Source organism: Artemia sp. Qi Xiang Cuo, chromosome 6 (genome assembly GCF_049724085.1).
Source record: "Artemia sp. Qi Xiang Cuo chromosome 6, ASM4972408v1, whole genome shotgun sequence".
NCBI classification, from domain to species: Eukaryota; Metazoa; Arthropoda; class Branchiopoda; order Anostraca; family Artemiidae; genus Artemia; species Artemia sp. Qi Xiang Cuo.
The window spans coordinates 77,948,615-77,974,557 of NC_142799.1; the positions used below are offsets into that span (position 1 = coordinate 77,948,615).

General features: G+C 33.4%; 1 protein-coding gene across 11 annotated transcripts in view; it reads right to left on the reverse strand.

The window, feature by feature from the left end:
• Positions 1-3,196: 3,196 nt before the first annotated feature.
• LOC148951621 (carboxyl-terminal PDZ ligand of neuronal nitric oxide synthase protein) overlaps positions 3,197-25,943 on the reverse strand; it is a 215,916-nt gene continuing 193,169 nt past the window's right edge. For all 11 annotated transcript variants that reach the window (XM_089091223.1, XM_089091233.1, XM_089091232.1 and 8 more), the window contains 3 exons: positions 23,719-23,943; positions 9,959-10,114; positions 3,197-6,628 (listed from right to left, as the gene is read on the reverse strand). In XM_089091223.1, the coding sequence (XP_088947349.1) occupies positions 5,975-6,628; positions 9,959-10,114; positions 23,719-23,943 (1,035 nt within the window). In that variant the 3' untranslated portion in view covers positions 3,197-5,974. The remainder of the gene's footprint in view (positions 6,629-9,958; positions 10,115-23,718; positions 23,944-25,943) is intronic.

Consider the following 25,943-nt stretch of genomic DNA (forward strand, 5'->3'; position numbering starts at 1 on the left):
GTAAAAACAATATTTTTTGACTAATTTTATACGTGATATACGGAAATGTCAGCGATTTTCATATTTTTTTTATGAGATAGTCTTAGAAAAGGATTCCGTCTTAGGGGCAGAAAAATTTACGAGTCCTGAATTTTGAGGTCCTGAAATTTCCTATAATTCCGTGTACAGTTGTGTTTTTTGGTTATTTTATTTTTTACAAGTTCAAGTTCAAGTTCAAGTTCATTTAATTTCTCATTAAATCACTACAAGACAAAATAACACTTTTACAATATGAATCAATGGAAAAGAAAATATTTACAGAGGGTGCCTACACAGTGAGTTATACTCGAAAAAAATCTAAGAAGAACCTTATTATCTAAAATAAAAAATATAAGAAGAACCCCAACCAAACCAATGAGAAACATTTGAAATGTCAATGTTACTGTCATATTCCCCTCCTAGAATATGCAAGTTGAAAATTCCTGTTTAGAGTTCAGGGATTCCCACGTGGGAGTATATTTGAAACGAAAACAATGAGTTCCAAAGAGGAAACAAGATAATTGGTAAAGAGCCCAGGTTTTCTTTAACTTATTAATTCAGTGGTAAAGAAAAAAAATTTGATTTGGATAAATTAACTTTGCCAAGAAAATTTTTTGACTTCAAACCCGTGGCCAATTCAACTGACCCTGTGTTTTGACTCGTTTTCTGAACTATTTTTGTGTAAAAGCATTTGTTTAAATACAATCTTGACAGTATTGAAGTAAAATACGACAGTGGAATATTAGTGATAAGTTTTTAGCTAAAAAAAACTAAAAAAAGAAGAAAGTTTGAACAGGTTGCAACAGCGAAAAAGCTTGTCTGAGCCAAATTTTGGCTCAAAGGTTGTCCAAGGTCAAATTCAATTGCTGCAAATTCTTTTTATTTTTCCAACCAACTTTAAAGTTTAACCACAAAAAAAGCATACTATAATAAATATGTCCAGCGGACGTATCCTCCAATGTTAAAAAAGTTGTCAGGTATTAGAAAGGTGTATTAGAAAAGGTGTCAAAAATGTGAAATAGCCTTGAAGCTATTCGTGCTGGTAGTGATGTATATCTAAATTTGAAGACAGTGTTGCCCTGTTTATTGAATGACCATTTTAATCAAATGTTATTTAAGGTTTTTAAGCAATATTTATTAAGCTATAATAGGGTTAAAGTTGATAAGGAATCACAAAAAAAATTGTGATTGTTTCTCAAGTTGTATGTAATTATCATTTTTTTTTTGCAAAGAACAAATGTTCTGAATAAGCTTACTTTCAAGAGCTAACATTAATGAAAATATTTTTGGAGGAAACTGAAGACCAGCAGCACAAGTAGCAAAATTATCGGTCGCCAAAAATTGCTCAGTTCGACATCTGTATATATATGCCTTTTGTCTGTGATTTATAAACTTTGGTTAGAAGATTCTGGGATTGATCCTTCCTCTGTCAGAATTGCATTTTCTACTACGGAGGTGACAACCAGCAGCCAAAACAATCAAACAGTGTTGATGAATAGCTTTATAGTTGAAATCAAATCATATTATTGTAACATTCATCTGTTGAGCAACGGTTTTGCAAGCTACTAAACTAGATAGGAAATTTCAGGGCGTCTAAAACGAAAGCATTTTTTTCATATTTATACTGCCTAGGCCTTTCCCCATTTCTTTAGGTCGAAAATAAAATAAGTGTGAAGCTTTCAACATTCTAAGTTTTGCGAAGGATTCGACTACATGGGATTACACTTCAATATTTACACTTTTTGTGTGTGTTTGTGTGTATATTTTGACTTTTATGTCTTTTTAAAATTGTAAGATAAGAATTTTATACGGCGAAGATTGATTGGAAAATTCTCTTCTCAATGATATTTTCTAATGTTAACTGTTTCTAGTGAGTAATAATCACCTTGATAAAAGCTACATGAGATATTTACAAAATATCAGCAGAAGAAAATCAGCCTTTCCCTAACTAAGCAAAAGAAAATCTACAAAAGTTTTTTTTCATGAAAGGGCATAATTTTAGAAGTCAATCCAAAAAAAATTTCTACTATCAAAATGTTCGTGGTAACGAACTGTAAGTAAGGAGCGACTCGGCTCAATAGTAACCGAAACTCTAAAAAACGGAATTTTTATACCAATAGATATATAAAACGAATCAGATTTTTATGTTGATTTCAAATATATAAGCTTCATCAAGTTTAGTGCTACCCATCAAAAGTTACGCGCCTGAGAAAATTAGCCTGATTTTCGAAGAAAGGGGGAAACACCCCCAAACGTTATAGAACGTTAATGGAAATCACATCATCAGATTCAGCGTATCAAAGAACCCTGCTGCAGAGGTTTCAAGCTCCTATCTTCAAAAGTGTGGAATTTTGTATTTTTTGACAGAAAAAAAAAATCACCGATGCGTGTTTATTTGTTTGTTTTTTTTCCCCAGGGGTGATTGTATCCCATCCACTGGTCCTAGAATATCGCGAGAGGGCTCATTCGAACGGAATTAATAGTTCTAGTGCCCTTTTTAAATGACCAAAAAAATTGGAGGACGACTAGGACCCTCCCACGCTCATTTTTTTCTAAAGTCACCCGATTAAAATTTTGTGATAGCCATTTTGTTCAGAATGGTCGAAAATCTCATAATTATGTCTTTGAGGATGACTTAACCCCCCACAGTCCCCAGGGGAAGGGCTGCAAGTTATGAACTTTGCCCATTGTTTTATATAGTATTAGTTATTGGGTAGTATACAGACGTTTTCAGGAGGGATTTTTTCCGGTGGGAGGGCAGAGGAGGAGGTTACGTGAGAGGATCTTTCCATGGAGGATGTTCTCATGGGGGAAGGAAAATTCTATGAAGGGAGTGTCGGATTTCCCAGCATTATTGAAAAAAAAACGATCAGAAATTAAACAAAAAAACAAGTTTTTTCAACTGGAAGTAAGGAGAAACATTAAAATTTAAAACGAACGGAAATTATTACGTATATGGGGGGGAGGGGGTTGCCCCATAGTCAATACCTCACTCTTTAAGCTAAATTGTTTTAGTACTTTCAAAAGAGCTGTCTATTCTAATTAAACAGCCATTGTGATTCAACGGTGATTCTTATAGAATTGAAACAATATTCGAACTTTAGCGGAAAGAGCGTGGTATTGACTAGGCGGCGAATCCCCCATATACGTAATAAATTCTGTTCGTTTTAAATTTTGATGTTGCTCCTTACTTTCAGTTGAAAAAATCGTTTTTTTTATTTGATACGTAAAAGATTGAAACTTCATTTATTTTTCTGTCGTTAGGACTATAAAAAATAAATACAGGTCTGCATATTTTCTTGTACAAAAACATTTCTGTATAAAGAATTAGTTTCTTCGAAATACATTGAATTCAAGTATCAAAAAGTGTGTTTTTTATATAGGAAACATTACTTAAAGTACTTAGTACTTAAGTACTAAAGTACTTAAAGTGCTTAATGTAAATACTAAAGTACTTACATTACTTAGGTCACTTTTAAAGGTCTATTTTCCTCAATGGCACAAGTTCAAAAAAGAGAAAGATTAAAAAAAGTCTATGAACAAAAAATGTAGTCGATTTTTTTACTACAGAAAAGCAAGATGTTACTAACATTAAAACTTTAGTTTTGAACTAAATTATCGATGAGCTAAAAGTACCGGTTCTTTTTTTAGTTTTGCCAAAATATGTTTTGAAGCTGAGTTCGGATGACACAAAAGCTAAAAAAGGGGAGAGGGGGATTTAAGCCTACTATGCTCGAATTTGAATGTCGTAAAATTGCTGTTTACCAAATGATAGAACCTTAGCACGTAATACATTTCCGTCTATAATTTTTCTCCTTATTGCTACATGTCCCCCCAAAAATCTCTAGGAGAACACTGAGGAATAAACGCACCAATCGATCCTGTGTATAAAGTTTTCAATAGAGCCCATAGTAATTTCCCATGCTGTTTATTGCGCTGTGAATCAGCTTGCCAGATGGCTAAGTTTGCGCCATTTGGGTGTTTTTTTGTGACAGTTGCGCATTGAATTCTTCAAATTAGCGCATCTTCTGAAAAATCATAAGTTAACATTGTATTTATGACTTCACATTGCTTTTGTTCTACTCTACAAAAATTCATGTATCGTTTTGTGTCTTTGGTACAATGTTAGTTTTTTTTTCAAAATTCTATAAATACCGGAAAATATCATGAGTTGGTCTATTTCATGTAGTTCTACAGACATATGTCGCATATACAACAAAGTGATAATTTTTGTTCGATTTAAGTTTCAAATTCGTTCTTTACTCCCGTCAAAAAAACTTCGTTTAAAAAAGTTAATTCTTATATAGAGCCATATGGGCCCTCTTGCAAGAGCCATATACATAGACCTAAATTGCTGACATATTCTCATATTCTTTGATTTGGAAAAAATGAAGCCTATTACCACATTGTCAATATTCTTAAACTACAATTCTCTAGTCTAATCCAGGCCTGAGATCAAATAAGTTCATTTATTACATTTTAATATACAAAACAGGGTTGACTTTTGGCTTCTTTTGTAACTAACAAATTATAGTGAATACGAATATGTGATCTAGATATTACAAAAAAAAGTACGGTATAGGTTAAAAAAAACTGAAATTTTTTTTTTAACCTTTTGGTGACTGAATGGCAGTAATTAAAGAATTTACTAAGATTAAGCACATTAAGTGATTTAAATGGATATTAATAGATATTGTGGTTTCATTTCAGTTTGCTCTCGAGCGTTAGCATAATTAATTATTTGGGAGGGGACCTGAATGCTGGAATAAATTACAGGGGAGGAGCAGGGAAGAAGGTGTTCAGGAGAAGGAGGATTTAAGTTTTACTAACTGCTTTTCTTTACAACACAATGATTGAACAGTTATTTTCAGGCATTTTACTATACAAAAATTACAACTTAAAATTTGTAAACTGCTTAAAATAGAGAATTTTTAATATTCATCCCTAATAGAATTTTTTATAAAGACACTAATTAGAAATAAAGGTTTTCTGAAGACGAAGAAGAAGAAGGGTTTCATTGCCACAACTTCTCAATTTCAAGAGAAACCCCCTCTTATGATACATTTTACTAATATCGCAGTCTTTTTTTGGTCTTAAAAATAATTTATATTATAAAAAAAAACTGTTTAAAATATTAAGGAGCTTACTTTTTAACTATTGATCTGATTTTCCATTGAAAAAATTGGAATTTTTTGATAATCGTTTTTGTTCAATCACCCACTACCAAGTCTGTGAGTTTACTTTTCTTTCCGAATTTCCGGAATTCGGAATTTATTTTTATAGTTTAGGCAAGAATTCTTTGAATAAATTCTACAATATTTGTTTATATTTATTGCTAAACCTTTTTTTTATTGTCATTCCCCTTAAAAAAGAATCACCCAAAAATGTATTGATGTTGGTTAAAAAATATTGGCTCTTGACGATAAGAAATAAATATAGGCAGCAAATTACGTTTCTTAGCAACTATGCCAAAAATAGAACGAAAAATGCGAACTCAAATTGGACCAGAATCCGAACACGACAAAATTAAATGGTCAACAGACAAAAACCCGACTAAACTAACAAAAACAACAATCCTAACAACTTTGGCGTGAATGGTTTTCAAGGAAATACATAACGAGTAAAAATAGCACCAACAGCCTCAGTCCTTGCTTTGACCTAAGATAATAATCATCAACAGTAGATTTGTCACTGTCAAAGCACTGTTTACAAATAGGTCACTATCAAAATTAAGTGGAATCCCAGTAGCCACTCGCAACTAGCTTTGAAATATATATTGCTCTGTCACGCAAGATTTACTTTATTTGTTAGGGGCATTCGTTCTTCTAAGCCGTTTGCTCTTCTGGGTCTAGGAATAGATTTCCTGCAGAGTCTTTGCTCATTAATTTTCAGAAGGCTTTTAGGAATCAATATGTATGTGTAGCTTGCACCGGTGAAAAAACTAAATAATAACTGATTATTTTGTTGTATGCCTTGCCCACGTTGTCCTCTGTACTTGAGCTAAAATTTCATTTCGGTGTGGCATTTTTTCGCTTGTAGATCTAGTAATAAACGGTCCGTTTCGTCGCATACCGCCTACTTTCATTTGTTCAAGCTGTTGGTGTAAAGAAGGTAGACCAATACGGCTCCCTTGTACGCTTTCTAATGACGAGGACCCCTTTGAGTCAGTTAGTGAATTGAGACTCATAGAGGGAGGAGCTTCAAAGATTTCAAGCTCCGAGTGGCCAAGTGGAAGGATGAATTGAGTACTATTATGCGGACTGTCACCGGGTGTTGGGTTGCGCGACAGAGGTGGTTGCATAGGGGATGTGATATGAGTATTGAAAATTCCATTAACTGCAGAAAATTTCTGAGGGGATGTAGCACTATTAAATTGCATTGAGGATGAATTACTAATAACGCCAAGTCCATAGAGACCAATAGGTGACATAGGAGACATTAAAGAATTTTGATTTTGTGCAAGCATCATTGCATATTCATTTTGCTGTTCTTGAACTTGTTTCATTAGGTTTTGAAGACTTGCTGATACTGCCAGCTCTTTGTCTGCTTCTTCTTCTTTAGAAGCAGCCTCTACTTCTTGAAGGGTTGGAAGACGTGATTGCTGAAGCATCTGAAAAGCAAAAGTGAATAAGCTACCGCAACCCGAAGCATGAAGTATCACCAAGCAAGAATAAACGGCACACAAAGCAACAAATGGAAGTTTAGTATTATAAAACAGCAGGTCAGTTATTGACAAATATAGAATAAACAACAGCATTAATTGCAGCGCGGGACAAGGGGGCCTATGCCCTCCTAGATTTTATCACCCCTGCCTAGATTTTGAATAATCTATTTGTTGGGATATTTTTTATTGTAAAACCCCTTATTTTTTCGTATTTTTATTGAAAATCTTTTAAAAACGACAAATTTGCTCCTCCCTAGATATTGAAATATATCCCCCCTCTAAATTTTTATGAGTTGGCGTCGCCGAAAAAAAGGGCCGTATTCACCACTTAACTTTCAGTACCTCCAGAGTAGCTCTCCCCAAGCCTTCGCAGAATATAACCAAATACCTACTGAACCACGTGTTAGCTGGAATATTTTTAAAATTAATTTCAATTACCAACTGTAGCAACAGAAAATAATAAATTGTTTTGCTAAAAACTGATAAAAAAAACGTTGATATTTGAAAACCATAGATAAATTATATTTAATTCAGCTAATATCGGATAATAACTAGTTTTGATGTAAAATTTCTTCTAAGAATTTACAGGACATATGGGTTGCTTAAAATGTGCTATGTCGACAAATCATATATTTTGGCTAATTCACAAAAACAGAGGAGTTGTGAAGAGAGATTTTGTTCATTTATTTACCTCGCTGCAAGGGTTTTTAACTACTTACCCTAGAGATAATTTCTAAGCTTCTCGAATGATCGAGAATTGCTCAAAGTAATCCAGAGCTAATTACCAAATGAAGCTAAAATCGTACAATGAATTAGGCTCAGGCACAGATAGTACAAGTAAAGGGTTGGAGAGGAGAAGCAAGGGTCCCCTGGAACACAAGAAGACATTAGAAAGAAGTGTCCAAAGATAACAGTTGGAAGCACTCTTATCGGGATAAAAACAATAATATTAATAGCATTATTCCCCCCCCCCATTCCACCTGGAAAAAATCTCCCGGTGGCACTCATGGACCAGAGTCAATAACATAAGAAAAAAACATTTTTTTTTGTTATGTTACAGACCAAACTAATACTTTTTTTTAGCTTCAACGTGTCAACACTGACGAAAATGTGGTACTGGCCTAAAACTTCATAATTTTGAGACAAAAAAAAAGGAGTTTTCAGGTATGAAAAGAACAAGGATGGATCTATTGGGTAAAAAATGATTTTATTTTCATGTTCTTTTATTATTTTATTTTGATTTTCTTTTTATTTATGTTTTTTTTAACATAATGCGCAATTCCGCAATTCCGCAATATGCGCAATTCCTATCCTTAAGGGGATTAGATACCTCAAAATCATTTCCCGAGCATCAACGTCGGCTGACCGTCTCAAAGACAAAGGATAAATAGAGAGCTACTGAGAATTTTCGGTTTGACTAAAAAATTTAATTGAAAATGGAATTTTACACCCCCTATGTCGGCAAGGTTGTCATTCGAAGTGGGCATTACCGCAAGACTCCCACAGCTGCCAAATTACTCGAATGATATTTCCTTTGAGATGTCTTTTGCATCTCCCTTGCAGGTATGCTAGAAAATTTTTAGGGACAGCCCTCTCCTGAACTTATAAAAGAAAATTCTTGTTCACTTAATCGAAAAAAAATCACACTTTTCAATGATGTAAGTTTAATTAAAACTGAATACCTCTATCTCCAACAAAAACGGGAGAAGGAAAATGCTTTTCAAAAATTTCTCTGATAGTAGGTGCCGGACTTTAGTTTTCTGTCATTTATTCGGCTATGAAAGTTCTATTCGTTTATTCGGCTATGAAATTTTCCAGCATATACTTCAACTGAGCAATATTTTGATTGGTGACTTGGTGATTGGTGACCTGACGCGAGAAAGGACCAGCCAAAATTGTTAATATATTGCTTAATTGATGCCTGAAATGCCATACCTATATATAAGCTTCAACAGCTTCATCTAACTATCTCCAACATTCAGATTGTCAGGCAGAATCTGCGCATAGGCCCACTAGGCCCAGGCCTAGGGGGGCAAAGTGCCGAGGGGCACAAAAAACACTGAGCAATTTTTTCTTAACAAAAAGTGGACTGATGTGATTTATTGTCAAAGTGCCAAATTTACTTTGCTGCTGCGCTGCCTATTCACAGAAAAGTGATAAAACAGCACAGGAATTCCGCAGCCGCTTATAAACTGTCAGATGTCTCCCAAGAATGGCAGCTGAGAGCTCGGTATTACCTCTCTCTTGATTTACTTTAGCTCATTACTCATCAGTTGCAATATGTTCAGGGCTTCCACTATCCTCGAATTTTCGGGGATTTCCACGTAAATCACTTAGGACTAGGGGGGCCAAAGACTTAAATCTGGCCCTGCAGATTGTCTTAAGAAATTACCTTCGATAATTATTTTAAAAACATTTATAAAAAATGAAGAGTCATTATTTTTCAAGCTGAAAATCTTATTCAATCAGTGCCAATAAATAAGGTACTGAATCCATCTCAATAAGGATTCCAAATAAAACTGCAGACAGAAAAACTTGACTTCAATTCCAAAACCATAGCTGTTGTATAGCCTACTAACGAAATATTGTTTGCAGAAAAAAAACCTTGTCTTGGCCTGCGAGATAACAGAAGCACAATTTTCGAGTTAAAAGCTTCCATTTGCAAATATTTCTACATTTGAGGAAATACGGCTCTTTATACCCCAATATACCCTATTTATACCCTATATCCCAATGGCAATTTAAGCATTATCTGAAAGTACCAAGGACAGTGCAAAAGGGAACCGGTTGTTTATAATAGCTAAGTGGAAGGTTAGAAAACTATACACACCTTAAAAAATTGGGAAAAAATCTATTTTTAATGAAAAAATACCTCCAAATTTAGCTATGCAATTTTGGAAGTAGCAGGTGCCGAATAAAAAAAAGAAATGTGGCTGAAAAATTAGCAGAGAATAAGCTAAAAACATGTGGCACCAAGCAGCTTAAGAAGGCGTAGTTTTCCTTTAAAGGTGTTGTCAAATTTAGGTAATTAGTTTCGCTTATTTATTTTCACCTTCAACGTGGCAATACTGATGAAAATGAGCCATTGCCTTAAGAATAATTTTGAAACGGCCAAAAGAAAAATCACAGAAAATTGCGGTTTTCACGTGTGATGAGTGCAGGAAAAAAAAATTATTTTGATATTCTTGGTACTTTAAGAACTGTATCCAGATTTTTAGCAAAGCCACTCCAACAACGCAGAAAGTCTTTAAAAAGGGAAGAAAAACTGGATTTTACCTGGGATGGCAGTGATCCACCGACGTTGTGGTGGACATAATTTCCGTTCGGAGAGGTGACACCTAGCTTCGCCTCCAGCTGCTGTACATGTATAACCAGGGTCTGAATGTGTTCTAACAACTCTTTGTTATGTAAGAGCAGTTGATGAGTTCTTGCCTAGAAAGGGAGTTTATTGAACGTTTAGCCTTAAAGGAAGCAGAAACGTTTGGAAAAATTAGTGATATTCGAAATGCTAACACACAGTCAAAATGTATGTTGGATCGAGGCAACCCGAGAATTCCCAAGGAATTCCATGCTGATTGAATTTAAATTACGCATGCTCTCAATCAGTGGTGTAAATCCACGGAAGTGTAGTAGGGAGGGGGTGTAAAATGTAATTCTCGAAGTCTTGGGGGGTAATCATGCTGTTTTTTCAATTTTTCTTTGAAAATCAAAAGAAGTAATTTTTGACGAAAACACCAATAAAGGAGTTTTTCAAAATCTAGGAGGGGGAAGAAAAATTTCCTCCTGCCCCCTCCCCTCAAATGAACGCCAATGCTCCGCATTCAAAGGCTTATGTCTAATGATTTTAAAGCTTCACTAAAGGCACTTTGGATTTATGTATGTTCGGAAACTATGAGTGGAAAGAGTTGTTTTCTGACAGTTAGAGTTTAGCTCAATAATTCCTTAGAAAAACCCGAAATAACAGCTTATATCTCTTTTTTAAGGGTCACTAGCTCCTTTTTAACGAATACTATGGCATTGTGAACTATGTGTTCTAAATATGTACTTACGAGCACTGGAATTATTGGATATTAAGTATAATAAGATATTCTTATACTAATTTTATTAAGATATAAGTATACTAAGTATATTAAGAACTCAAAATAATCATCTAAGTTTATTCATTAAATATTAAATATTTTATTTTATCCCTGAAACTGTTTATTTTTTGAAATCATGTTCATTTTTGATGTAGTGATACTAGAATATACTAACAATAAAATTGTTCACTTAAAGCTGAGTTACTTCGTTGGGCTATTTACCAAAAATTTAAGAAAGTAAATAACGAATAGAAATAACGAATGGGATGGAATGCAATGAATAGAATCCAACAAATGGAAAAAAAATAACGAATGGAATGCAACGAATAGAAACTTACTGCCATAAATTTCCCAAAAATACCAGATATTTCGGTCAGTGAATACTAATTTTTTCCATCCTGATGCACTATCTAAAACATATTGAGAACAGAATGTATTGGACCTTAGGGCAGCTTAATATTAACAAAAGTATTAAACATTTAATTTAGGTACGACAAAATAACAAATGACTGAACGCAACATTTTATTACTGATTGAATTACAGCATCATAGCTAATGACAGAACTGACAATCATTTTATTTAGTCATAGCGGACATTTTTCCACGAGGATAGTTTCTGGAATAGATCCATCCACATTTCTAATGGGACAGATATGTCGGGCCAAAACTTTTTATTGTCCAGTGACCAGAGGACCAGGTTAGTTATCTATTAAATTGGATGTCTACCATTTGACAAAAATCCATGGGACCAACAACACTAAATTTTCCGTGTGACAAGGAGACGAAGGTTATTCGGCTTTAAGACTTTTTTACCTGTTTACCTTTTAGAATGAACATAAACAATAAATAAGCACTGCTTTTAATATTCTACTAATTAAATTATTAATAATTATTTAATTAGTTTTTATTATTGTCTTAATTATTTTTCATTTATTAGTTTTAATTCAGTTTTAATTTCACTTATTATTTATATTTTTATTTATTTATTTTATTATTATATATTTATTATTATTAAATTATTTTGTTTATTATTTTGATATTTTTATTTATTAATTATTTCATTATTTAATTAGTTTTAATCATTGCTAATAATCAAATTATTGATTCTTAAATTTTAAGCTAGGTTATAATAGAATAAGGTTAATTTTGTTAATCAAAATGACAATGCAATATTGCATATATTGCAATATTGCAATATTGCAATATTGCAGCGTAAACATCGTATGTGTGATTAAAATTTAAATTCGCTAAATTCTTTCTCAAATATACCTGTCTATAATATTTAGGTTTTTAGTTTTGATAGGTATTCTGGGAAAATAAGGAATTTTATTTCCAAATTTCTTTTTGTTTTATGATTTTGTCTATCCGCTATCTCCCATTCTAATACTCTTCCATTGCTAAAAAATAGACAAAGACAATACTATCACTACTACTGTTGGTGCTACTGTTGACGAATAAAAGGAGGTGTCTTCAGAGTATATACTTGTCACATAGCAAGAAAATATATATAAAATATGATGAAATGTTTTAAGAGCCGATAGTTTAATATTATTGACCTGGTAAGTGAAAAATAACTGTTGTAATTATGCAACTACTACTAACAACTCACTGCAGCACCAAGCCACCTTAGGCCAACACTGCTGCGCGCACGCTTCTCCTACATCCCAAGCTGTTGAAAGTCTCCCTCTTGTAATTAAACGGTTTATGAAAAGACTGTAAATAATTTTATTTGTTTCACTGATCTATTCCCCTTCAAATTGGAAGAGATTTGGGCTTTTTTTCCAATCATATACAGCGAATTTTTTTAAAGCAAGAGTGAAGAGCAGCGTTGCGACGTAAGCTCCGGCTAGTATATGGGAAGCAAAATCCTTGAAGTCTTCCTAGAAAGTCACTTGTCTAAAAAACGTAGGCATTTTATTTCAGACAAGTATTTTAGGAAATAACAGGAAAATAACAAATAACATTGATATTTTTCTCATTTTATAACGAAAGATTTGCCCATTCGTCAATTTTTGTTCTACTCTTCTATTCTACTCTTCTGTTCTACTCTTCTACTACTCTTCTGTTCTACTCTTCTATTCTACTCTACTCTTCAATACTCTTCTATTCACCGGAAAATAGCAAACCACTATACTGCCCACAAGGGTGCTTCTATAAATAATTGTCTTCAGAGTTGATACTCCTCCCAGAGAAAGATAAATATAGTTAAGTTTGAAAGAAAATTTTAAGGGAAGTAAATTTAATACCTTATAATTTTACCATAATGAACAAAATATAATTAGTAAAAGTTGATACAGTCTATGGAAAGAAAATAAACAGTATTTGTTGGTTGACGCATTCCAATTAGAATAGGGAGCAAGGGCGGATCCTGGGCTTTTTCAAGGGGGGCGCAAAAGTGGTTTATACAATAAGCATGCGTTAGGAGAAAGTTTAAGTAACACAAACTTCCGGTAATTAAGTAAATTACGCTACTTTAGACAACGTTATGGGGCGCGCGCCCCCTGGATCCGCCACTGATCGGGAGAGATTAGAGCATGCTCTTTTCCGGCGGAATACATTGAATTCTGTCAATGACCATAAACAGTTGCCCCACAAAGTCTGACTGGCATGGTACATTAGAATCGAAATTGTCTGAAGTTTTCGATCAAATCAGTCTCGGATCAAAATATTATGGGACAATAAAAACAATGCCAAATTTATAAAATTGGGAGTGACCCATAGAGATTTTTGCAAGAGGGGTGTGCTTGAAGTATTATTGATTGTTTGTGAGTTCTTTTCTCTGTTTCTTATTTTTCTCTTTGTAATCAATGCCCATTTGGCTTCAAAACATTAAATATTTATCAATTTGTTATTATTATGTGTGTGAGTATCAAGTGTTATTTTGTTGTGTTATCATTATGGTATTATGTGGCTTATTATGTGTGTTTTAGTTTGATATTATTACTAATAAACGATATGTGATGAATAATATGATAATAATATGATATGATAATAAATAAATGAAATGAATAATAAATGATATTATTATAATGCTATGGTATTGTTATTGTTATGTATGTTTTATAATAATTGTAATAATTAATTTATATACGTTTCTGTTTTACTGAAATATTTCCACTCAAATTGAAAGAGATTAAGGTGTTTTTTTCTTTGTCTTTGGACTTTCGTCAGTCGATCATACAGGGTGATCTAATACATTCAGGACACCTCAAGCCCAATCCTCCTTAACACACGATAACTCAGGAGCCTAAGCAGGGATTTTTTTTGGGGGGGGAGGTAATAAGAAACACATTTGATAATTGGATAAGAAGTGCCTTGAAATCAAAGAAAATTTATATTGGAACGGTGGACCCTGTCCCCCTCCGTCCGTCCCTGCTATAGTCATTGTTATGTTCAAAGTGTTTGACTTTGGGTGTAACATTCTAGGAGGGAGAAATAATGGGAATAAATAATAAATTTGTGATAAATTACATGTTTAACAATCTCTTAAGTTTTGAATAAAGGGCAAAATACTACTTTACGTACCTAGCATGAGGACGCCGCTGAAAATTCTTTGGCGCGCCAGAGTCTAGGTAAAAAAATGCAGAGACAGAGAAAAAATGGGATTAAATAATAAATTTGCGATAAACTGAATGTTTAACAATCTCTTATGTTTTGAACAAGGGGCGAAATACAACTTTACGTACTTATTATGAGGACACCGCTGAAAATTCTTTGGTGCGCCAGAGTCTAGGTGATATATGCAGAGTATTAGCAAAAGGGAAGTGAGGAATGCTGTAGATGAGAAAAACAAATTTGAATAGACGAAAGTGCTCCACTTAAGAGAGTTTGTGAAGCAAATTGTATGTTTTTCTTGGTTATCCATTGGATCAAAATGGCCAATAAAAAAGATACTTGAATTGGCTCAACACATTGGTCTTGATGAGATGTTTCCCAAGGGAAAACGACAAGAGATTGTGTTGATGGGCAGTGTCTAGAAATGTTTACCGTACGAGATAATAGCTTTGAGCACAGTTTTATCGCTAATAAAAACTTTTGCTTTAAAAAAAACAGACAGGCTTTGTCAGATGAAAAATGAAACGCTTAAGGACTAAATTACCAGACAAGCTGTCAATCAATTCTGTGTATTGTGGATGAATTCCAAGCACTTACTACGTCGGTTTAATGATGAGTTTACTCTTTTTATAGCAGGTATTTCTAGAAAAGAGGAGAGGCATGAAAAAAGTCGGTTTTGTTAAGTATAGGATGTGAAATCCATTGTATATCCAAATACAATTCTAAAGACATTTCTCTTATATTCTGCTATTTAGATAGTATATTAATTGTTCTTTTTTTGTCTCTGTTTCGGTTTTCTTTTTCTCATTCTTTATATTATTATTGGAATTTTATTATTGATTTATATTAGCGAAATACTCCTTTGGTGAGTTTAATTGCTCAATAAATTCACTCATGTCCTGTTATTTTGTAGGCCTACTGACGTTTTTATAATTTGTTAATTATTTGCTTTTACCTTATTTCTCTATGCAGAAAAAAAAAGAATGACGTTATTTCGAGCTATCTATACCCAGTGTGTGACTGTATGAATGAAAATTGGTTTAGTTTCGTCGTTTACCACAACCAGGGATGCATCCACAATTTTTTTTCGGGGAGGGGGGGGTACAAAAGAATTTTTTTAGGGGGCGGATTTGCTAAAAATATAAACGTTAAAAAACATATTAAAAATTGGTTTACATTCACTTTTTACAACATTTTACGAGTTGGAAAAACATTTCGGGGGAGGGGATTAAAAACCCTTACCTCCCCCCTCTGACTACGGCCTTGGTCACGACTAATGGCTGTATCTGGTATTTTCACACTTCTTAGATGATTGCCAAAGATTGTTTGCTCAGCTGGTCTCAAAGGGAGTGTCAGCAGGGCCGTAGATCAGGCGGATCAGAAGGACAATGCTCATGCACTTTCCCTCTGACCCTCTTTTCTATAGATCAGCAACGGCGTTGCCAACACTTGAGATAGACTGTACCAGTTTTCCTACTAAAATTGTACCGCAGAGATTAAATTGTACCGTTTGAGCAGCACTATAAAAATTTACCGCTTTCGTCGCCTTTATAAAATAACATTTTTATAATATAAAAACCAGAATTTTGGTAATATTTACTTACTCTCTTCTTTGTTGGGTCTGTCAAAGAAAATAGAGTAGCTCATTAATCATTAATCAAGCACGTGCGAAGAAAAAAAAAATTCAAGGCTGCCCCCCCCCCCTAAATTTTGAAATTTCTGCAATTTTCTGCAATTGTCGATTTTATAGAGTTGTGTCTCACTCTTAAATGTATGCCCCTCCCATCTAAAATCTTGTCTATGATTCTAGAAATTGCCTTGTAGAAATTGCCTTGTAATGATTCTATAAATTGCTATTTGTATCAAAACAAGTTCAAAGCTTGATTAAGATACATCATAAGAAATCAATTCAGTAATTGATTGGAATACATTCAATTCACTAAGGAAGGGGCACCAATAAGGGCGGGTGGGGGAGTAATTACCCCCTAGAATAAAAAAATATATTTATTTGTTTAAAAAAAAGCCTTTTTGGTATTTTCGCTGTAAAATAAGAAAAACACTAAATCCCAATAGATTTTGATAAATACCTTTTTTGTGTCTAACAAACAAAACTGAAAAAAAAACCTTCCTTCTAACCCCTTATATTTTCGGGAATCAGCGACACTCAACTATGCAAGGGAAAAACAAACTTACGCCCTCTTTCTGCCTCTCTTTGTTTTTCCCAATCTATTTAAAGCCTTTCTTTTTACACCCGTCCACGAAGTTCCCCTATCCTTTAAATCTTTATTTATGACGTCCTCCCACCCCAGAAGTGGACGACCTGCTTTCCATTTAGCCCTAGACGGTTGGCCGAAAAGAACAATCTTCGGCAATCCGTCATCCTTCATCCGCATAATGTGCCCTAGCCACCTCAACCTTTCTTTCATTATAGCCCTAGAGAGCGGTATTGAACCATATTTTTCGTATAGCCTATTGTTTGAAATACGGTCAGTCAGCCGGATACCCAGAACAATCCTTAAGCAATTTCTCTGGAAAACATCTAGCAAATCTTCATCCGCTTTTCGGAGTGCCCAAGCTTCTGAGCCTTATTTGACCACTATTAGTACTCTAGCCTCTAATATTCAAATGTTGGTTTTCAGACTTGTCTTCCTTTTCTTCCAGACATTTTTTTAACTGTAAAAAAACACACTGAGCCTTAAGTGTTCTACTTTAAACATCTTCATCACTCCCCAACATTCTTCACTAATAATACTACCAAGGAAAGTGAAGCTGCCCACCTGATCAATCTTTTCATTACCCAACGTCACCTTTTCATCTTCACTTATTTCTAGTCTTAGAGACTTAGTCTTCTTAACATTAATTTTCAAACCAATTCTAGCACCCTGAACTCGCAAAACCTCTAAAACTTCATTCATTTTGTTCACACTTTCATCTAGGATGCTTAAATCATCAGCATAATCAAGTCCAGGAGACTTTTTCCTCCCCATTAATTCCGTGGTCTCCCATTGCCTTTCCTGTGGTCCTTAAAACAAAGTTCATCCAAAATAATCCATATAAAGGGGGATAGAACACAACTCTTGTTAACTCCTGATTTAATACAAAACCAGCTGCTAACCTCATTTCCTACCTTAACCGCAGCAGTGTTATTCTCGTACATAGCACTAATCACTTTAATGTATTTGTCTGGTATACCATACAAGGATAAAACCTTTACTAAAGCTCTTCTATCAACAGAATCGAGAGCTTGCTAATAATCTATAAAACTGAGGACCAAAGGTGTTTGACAACTCAGGCACTTCTCAATTATTAGCCTGTATTCTAAATAGTATTCTAAATATTTATAGTCTATTTAGTTTATTTATAAAGTTTATTTAATGTATTCAACTTTTTTATTCTATTAATTACTTTTTTCGGTGAGTAATGTTTTAATCGTTATAATTTTTGGTTTTGATTAAGTGCTTATTTGAATCATAACTCCTCCCCCTCATTTACATGGCTAGGAGCATTCATAGCCGTCACCAGGATTTTTTTCGGAGGGGTTTTTAATCAAATATTTTTCGGGGGGGGGGGAGTTACACAAAAACACCTAAAAAAAGCCATACAAAATTTGTTTATATCCATTTTGTAACGTTTTTACGAGTCAAACAAACAGTGGGGGGGGGTAACCCCCCCCCCTCCTCTGGGTACGGCTTTGGGAGCATTGGAAGGAATAGTACCAGATACTCAATGTATGATTGATTAAATATGAGTAAATCTTATCTATCTTAAATAGTATAAAAAACAGATTATTCCCTAATGAAACGTTCAGAAGAGGTAAACAAGGTAAACACAGATGCCTCTAGTGTCTAAAGTAGTAAGCAATGACCAGTGCTTAAGGTATATGCTTCCTCTGGAACGTACAATTTTGCGACGCCCCACGGCCGTAAGGTGCGCTAAAAGAACAAATTTTTATATTTTATATCCAATAGTTTCATATCTATTTATTCATCGAGGCAGAATTACGATATTGCTCCGACTTCTTTTTAGAGAACGGTTTAAACTTGCCTAAAATAGGAAAATCTTTCTTTTTCTCCAACTTGTTCATCCATTTTTCAACATATATTACAATCTGAAAAAACATAAAAAATAAATTTCAAAAGTTTAATTCGATAGAACCATGAAGCTAGATTTTAGTTCTCAAATATCATATAAAGTTGAAAAATTAAAATCTTAGGACTGCAAAAGAATAAATTGCCAAAAACAAACCAAAGCATAAAAATACATACCGAAAACATACAAAAAATAACATACCAAAAACTTGAACAGGAAACATAAGCCTCAAGGTAACAGAAAAGCGATATGATACTGCATACATAAAGTTTCAATTATTAGGATATCCAAAAAAAATTCCAAGTTAATGGATAAAATATAAAATTGCTCTTGGCAAATTACCAATTTCTTCCTTCCCTTGCATCGGAAAAACTTCCACGATTGTCAATAAACACCTGGGGATAATATACAGGATTATCCTCATCTTACAATATTCTGAATAACTTCTCTTTTCTTTCGGTAATATCCTAAACCACTCGAATTAATGAAGCAATCTAAGCAAGAGGTATAGTTCCACCATAGCTCGGTTTTTGGCTAATCAATCTTTAGTTATGAGGCAATAACTTAATATCATGGCGACAATATTATCAAACGCTAATTTGTTTAGCACGTTTAATGTTTGCCACAAGAAAGAAAGGAACAGAATTTAAATTCTCATTTTGCAACCAATATATTCGGCTTTTTTCCTCTTTTAAAAGGTTAAAAACAACAAAATTGACCCTCTAGAATTTGAAAAATATATTTTGCCCCTCACCCCGCTATACTTTATTGAAGTTATTTTCCTGTTTAAAAAAAATGTTTCTTATGTAATAAACGGTATTATATGCACAGAAAAAAACAAAAATAAGAATACTGTTAAAAAAGGTGTGAATTTGAACTATGGCTAAGAGTCAAACTAGATAACATAATCAAATAAGAAAGAGAAAGATATGAAAGTAAAATAAATATTCGTTATAGGGGCTTCAGCACATCTCAGTCCCCCACTGTAAACATTGAGTTATGACTAACCCAGGACAGTATCCAGGATTTAATTCCGAGGGGGGGGCCTTACAAAAGATATTTTCCGGGGGGGCACCAAAAAACTTTAAAAACATATCAAAAATTGTTTTATATTCAGTTTTGTTACGTGTATGACGAGTCGGACAGACATTTCGGGGGGTGGGGTTCAAACCCCCTAACCACCCCCCTGGATAAGGTCTTGGCCTAACCCTTTACTAGAAGTGTAAGGTGCCATAACATACCACTTTTTTTTACATAAAAAAGTATATCAAATAATACAAAAAAATTTCTGAAAATATCTCTATAGAAGAGACACTACATAATCTGTTTGTGTGTTTTAATAATAAATGATGCACATAGATGTAGAGAGGTCTATGCTTCACATGAATCTTAGAACATTTTCTATTAACATACATTTTCGGAAATAATAACAGCTAGACTGACCCTTCAAAAAGAAACTGTCTAAACCCCTCGAAAACTGGCTAAACCCATGTTCAGTTCCTAGGAATAACAATCTTCCCCGAAGAAAATCACGATAAACATCTTTTTCTGAAATAAAAAAGAGGAAAATTTTAAGGTCACACTGAAAAAGATCTGTTTTTGTTTTCATATCTTCTTTTATTTGCGCTTGACATCTAGAAACAAGCTTTTTAACTTTTTCCCTTTGTGTTCACAACAACATCTTTAATGCTATTAAAAGTCCCATTATTTGAAGAGAAATTCCCAAGATTTACTTAAGCAAATACAAGGGGGAAGATAATCTCCCCCAATTGATAAAACAGCTCTATAAATACAAAGAGAACACGATTGCAATAAGTGTGCGAAAATTATATTTTATTATTAATTATTGAATAAAATGGAACCTTATATATTCCGCTTAACGAGTGTGTCTCCGTCATTATTCTTCCGTTATAAACACGGAATTTGACAAACCATTAAACAAAAATATATTTTAATGAAATTTAAAAGGTCAAGAGACTATTATTTTATTTACTTTATTACTTAATATAATAAAGATTATATTTTATTAATAATTATTGAATAGAATGGAACCTTATGTTTTCTGCTTAACGAGGGTGTCTCCGTCATTATTCTTCCGTTATAAACACGGACTTTGACAAACCATTAAACAAAAATATATTTTAATGAAATTTAAAAGGTCAAGAGACCATTATTTTATTTACTTTATTACTTAATATAATAAAGATTATATTTTATTATTAATTATTGAATAGAATGGAACCTTATATTTTCCGCTTAACGAGGGTGTCTCCGTCATTATTCTTCCGTTATAAACACGGAATTTGACAAACCATTAAAAAAAAATATATTTTAATGAAATTTAAAAGGTCAAGAGACTATTATTTTATTTACTTTATTACTTAATATAATAAAGATTATATTTTATTATTAATTATTGAATAGAATGGAACCTTATATTTTCCGCTTAACGAGGGTGTCTCCGTCATTATTCTTCCGTTATAAACACGGAATTTGACAAACCATTAAACAAAAATATATTTTAATGAAATTTAAAAGGTCAAGAGACTATTATTTTATTTACTTTATTACTTAATATAATAAAGATTATATTTTATTATTAATTATTGAATAGAATGGAAGCTTATATTTTCCGCTTACAGAGGGTGTCTCCGTCATTATTCTTCCGTTATAAACACGGACTTTGACAAACCATTAAACAAAAATATATTTTAATGAAATTTAAAAGGTCAAGAGACTATTATTTTATTTACTTTATTACTTAATATAATAAAGATTATATTTTATTATTAATTATTGAATAGAATGGAACCTTATATTTTCTGCTTAACGAGGGTGTCTCCGTCATTATTCTTCCGTTATAAACACGGACTTTGACAAACCATTAAACAAAAATATATTTTAATGAAATTTAAAAGGTCAAGAGACTATTATTTTATTTACTTTATTACTTAATATAATAAAGATTATATTTTATTATTAATTATTGAATAGAATGGAACCTTATATTTTCTGCTTAACGAGGGTGTCTCCGTCATTATTCTTCCGTTATAAACACGGAATTTGACAAACCATTAAACAAAAATATATTTTAATGAAATTTAAAAGGTCAAGAGACTATTATTTTATTTACTTTATTACTTAATATAATAAAGATTATATTTTATTATTAATTATTGAATAGAATGGAACCTTATATTTTCTGCTTAACGAGGGTGTCTCCGTCATTATTCTTCCGTTATAAACACGGAATTTGACAAACCATTAAACAAAAATATATTTTAATGAAATTTAAAAGGTCAAGCGACTATTATTTTATTTACTTTATTACTTAATATAATAAAGATTATATTTTATTATTAATTATTGAATAGAATGGAACCTTATATTTTCTGCTTAACGAGGGTGTCTCCGTCATTATTCTTCCGTTATAAACACGGACTTTGACAAACCATCAAACAAAAATATATTTTAATGAAATTTAAAAGGTCAAGAGACTATTATTTTATTTACTTTATTACTTAATATAATAAAGATTATATTTTATTATTAATTATTGAATAGAATGGAACCTTATATTTTCCGCTTAACGAGGGTGTCTCCGTCATTATTCTTCCGTTATAAACACGGACTTTGACAAACCATTAAACAAAAATATATTTTAATGAAATTTAAAAGGTCAAGAGACTATTATTTTATTTACTTTACTACTTAATATAATAAAGATTATATTTTATTATTAATTATTGAATAGAATGGAACCTTATATTTTCTGCTTAACGAGGGTGTCTCCGTCATTATTCTTCCGTTATAAACACGGAATTTGACAAACCATCAAACAAAAAGAAATGTAAAAGGTCAAGAGACTGTTATTTATTTATTTTATTATTTAATACAGTTAAAATAATACTTTATTATTAATTATTGAATTAACGATGACGATGGTGCAACTTAGCAAAATAATTTCGATATTCTATATAGCAGACATGAAAACATACAATCACAGTCTTTCAGAAGTCAATTAGATCATGCTCCATTTTTACATTTTAGATTTTAAAATTAAAGCCCCTGATTGACCTCATACCTTGCATGCAACAACGGTGTAAACTCCCCTGAATGTTCTATGCAGAAGGTGTGACAGGAAATAGACCCAGTATTTTCTTCCCACTTCACCAACTTCCTACTTCCCCCAGAAGTTATTGTATTTTAGTTCTGACCCACAGAATTGCATCTTGTGAATTTGGAGATTAGGTTTCAAAAGTTTTCCCTGTTATGAGAGCCGAGTTGCCCGTTTGGAGAGTCATGAGCAATTTGGATAGGTAGAAATTACTAGTTTCGATAGCCAAGTTGTAATGAGTTGCAGACGAACAAATCACACTGGAGTAAGGGTAAATAATAAAGAATGAAGGCATAGAATACGGCGTTGGACTTTACAGTCTCTACCGGCGGTGCGGATATCTGTTTCATGACCCTTCAGCCAGGAAGAGCCTTGGGTGGGCTGGGGGCCAGTCATCCTCTGCTTTCGCACACTCTTCGCGCTTACCCTCCCCAGATTTCTCCAGGTAGTCTACCCATTTAGAGCTGGGTCGACTCTGACTGAGTTTACAGAGTCATGCCATTGACTCCTGTTCTAAACCAAATAGCCAGCGACACCAGGAGCCGAAACATCCGTCCTGACGGACAATGACGGATGGATAGTGCACCAACCGGTGCAGAATTCAATTATCCTTTACTGTAATTGATTAATAGTTTTTGCTCCATATTAAAATGACTAATAACTACCAATAAGGCCATATCCAGGAGGGGGTAGGGGGTATGACCCCCCCCCCCCCTGAAATGTTTATCTAACTCGTAAAAACATAAAAAAATGAATATAAACAAATTTTTGATGCGTTTAAATGTTTTTTACCCCCCCCCCCCCCCCTAAAAAATCCTAGATATGACCCTGACTACCCACTCAACCTTTTGACTGCTAATAACAAGCAACAGACACTAATACTTTGGCTCGTACTGCACATCCAATACCGAAAATGTTCGAGTTTCAATAAAACATTACCCCCCCCCCCCCCGTTTTAGAACACAAACAATAACAAATAATCTTTTATCGTTAATTGTAACTATATTCTGTAATGCATCCATATATAATCTCATGATCAATGATTACTGTCTCAGTCGATATTGCTCTATTATACTAGTTGAAAATTGGACATATTATGAGCAAGTGTTGTATTTTAGACTGAAACTAGATGGTATCCCCCGTGCTAACCCTAAGGTACCCTAAGCCATGCCCTACAGCTCAAGGCTCCACTTTACCTGAGCTTCAATCCTTGCGGCAGTTTCGGCAGCTAACTGATCCCTTAACATCTGCGATTGGGCAATGGAAGCCTGAGTCTGCTGCAGCTGGATTTCAAGCCGTTCACGAAGTAGCTGCACTTCATGACGTAAGCCTAACGGTGCTGCACTACCACTTGGAGTAATAATAGATGGCGTGAATGCAGAGTTCGAAGACAGTCGTGGAATTTCGGGAAGTTCCGAAGCCTATAAATATTTCAATGCTTAAACATAAATTATAATACTTAACATCATATTATAATATGATATATTCGATATTCAACCATAATATTCGAATTAATTACAATATTAGAAATATTATAATACTTAATTCTTAGTAACAAAGACAAGCCACGTAAAACAGATGAAGGATGACAGACTGCTAAAGGTTGTACTTTTCGGGGATCTATCTGGAGCCCAACCAAAAGCAGGTCGTACCCTAGTGTAGTAGGAAAAGATCACAAGGGAGAATTTAAAGAAAATTGGAAATTAACGGAGTTGGGTAAAAAGTGAAGCTTTGAATAGAATGGGGTGGAATCTAAATGTATTTTAATATATGAAACACTTAATTTAACCTGACTAGACAGAATAAAGATCAATAGTCTAACAGTGGAACATTTATATTATACTTTACCTATTTTGTTGTCGGTTCTAATAGAATATACTGACTGTGCTATATCTTAGGGCCTTGCGGCAGGCAATACCACCAGGGGTCAAATAAATAAATGTTCAAATAGGGATAAGTCGGTTTATTAGAAAGTAAAAATAGATACAAAAATCTCCATATTTCGATCAAATATGCAGCGAGCGCCATCGGCAGAAATATTAAAGCATTAAAATTAAAACTAACATGTTTATACAGAACAAAATAATAACTTTCGGTTCATTCACTAGATTTGTCTAAGAGAGTTCAATAAGTGGGTTCATCCAAAGTCTTGAATTGTAAATCTTCTTCTTTAATATTGCCTAAATGCAAGTTGAATTTCTAATGAAGCGGAAAAATACATAATTTAGGGTAATGCGTCAAAAATAGCAAGAGGGGTCTTTAGGCCTACGCCCTAGAAGTCGAACTTGTAACGATTTAGTCCATATATTTTCATGATCCTGTTAATTGGAACCTGCTTTATACTTTTTTTTTTTTTTTTTTTTTTTTTTGGCCATCCAGAATAAATTTCCGGGCACATATTTTACCTAATGCCAGTACGAAATTTTTTATGTCAAATCAGTGGTTTTCCAATGATAGAAAAACTCTTAAAATGTTAGATCTGGAACACAGCCTGAACACTAGAGGGAGATGGTAAAACAACATTAATAATCGGTATTTAGTTAAATCGGTATTTAGTTATAAATTGGTATTTAGTTAAATATATTTTTTTGAAGACTAGAAATGAGTTTATTTGAAAGTGATCTTCGGATTAAAATCAACTTGGTGTAAGTGATGATAAACTTGAGAACCATGACTAATTGAGGAAAAGCCAAGACAAATAGTGAGAGGCAAAGCTGGCATAAGCTTTTTCAGAATTGTATAAAAACGATTCATTTTACTTGTTGATAGATAGTCTATCATCCACCCTAGGGCAGAACTAAGGCAGATAGGCATGGGGTAAGAGTAGTTCAGATAGTCTATTAGTTCTGTGAGCCCTTTGAAGGCAATTGGAGACCAGACCGATTAAGAATATCAGTATTGATATAGTATCTATTCTATGCGGCTCATACGTTTAGTATAACTATTAAACTATTAACTATTTAACTATTTTAATAACTATTTAATTATTTTTAATAACTATTTAACTATTTTTAAGATTCAAACTAACTGCAAGTTACCTTACCATTCCAACAGTTCTTAAGAGGAAGTAGACTTTAAATAAGAAATTATCTGAGACCCTATACATTAATTTGAATAAACAGCTATGTTCAATTTCAACAGTTAAAATCAGCAAGCAAGAGAGCCACCAGGAATGCTACAAAGGAGGAGCGGCAACTATTATCAGGTTTGTTATTAATTTTTAAAATGATTCGAATGGGACTATTTCTCATTATCTTCTTTTGATAAACCTCTTAAATATATTCTTATTTCCCGGAGAGGGGGGGGGGGATCAGGCACCTACTTCAACAATAAAATTGTCGTCCTATGAAAAATGCTCAAATACAGGAAGTTTTTTTCAACCTTCGAGAGTAGAGCTGGATGTCTTAGCAGTTAAATACCC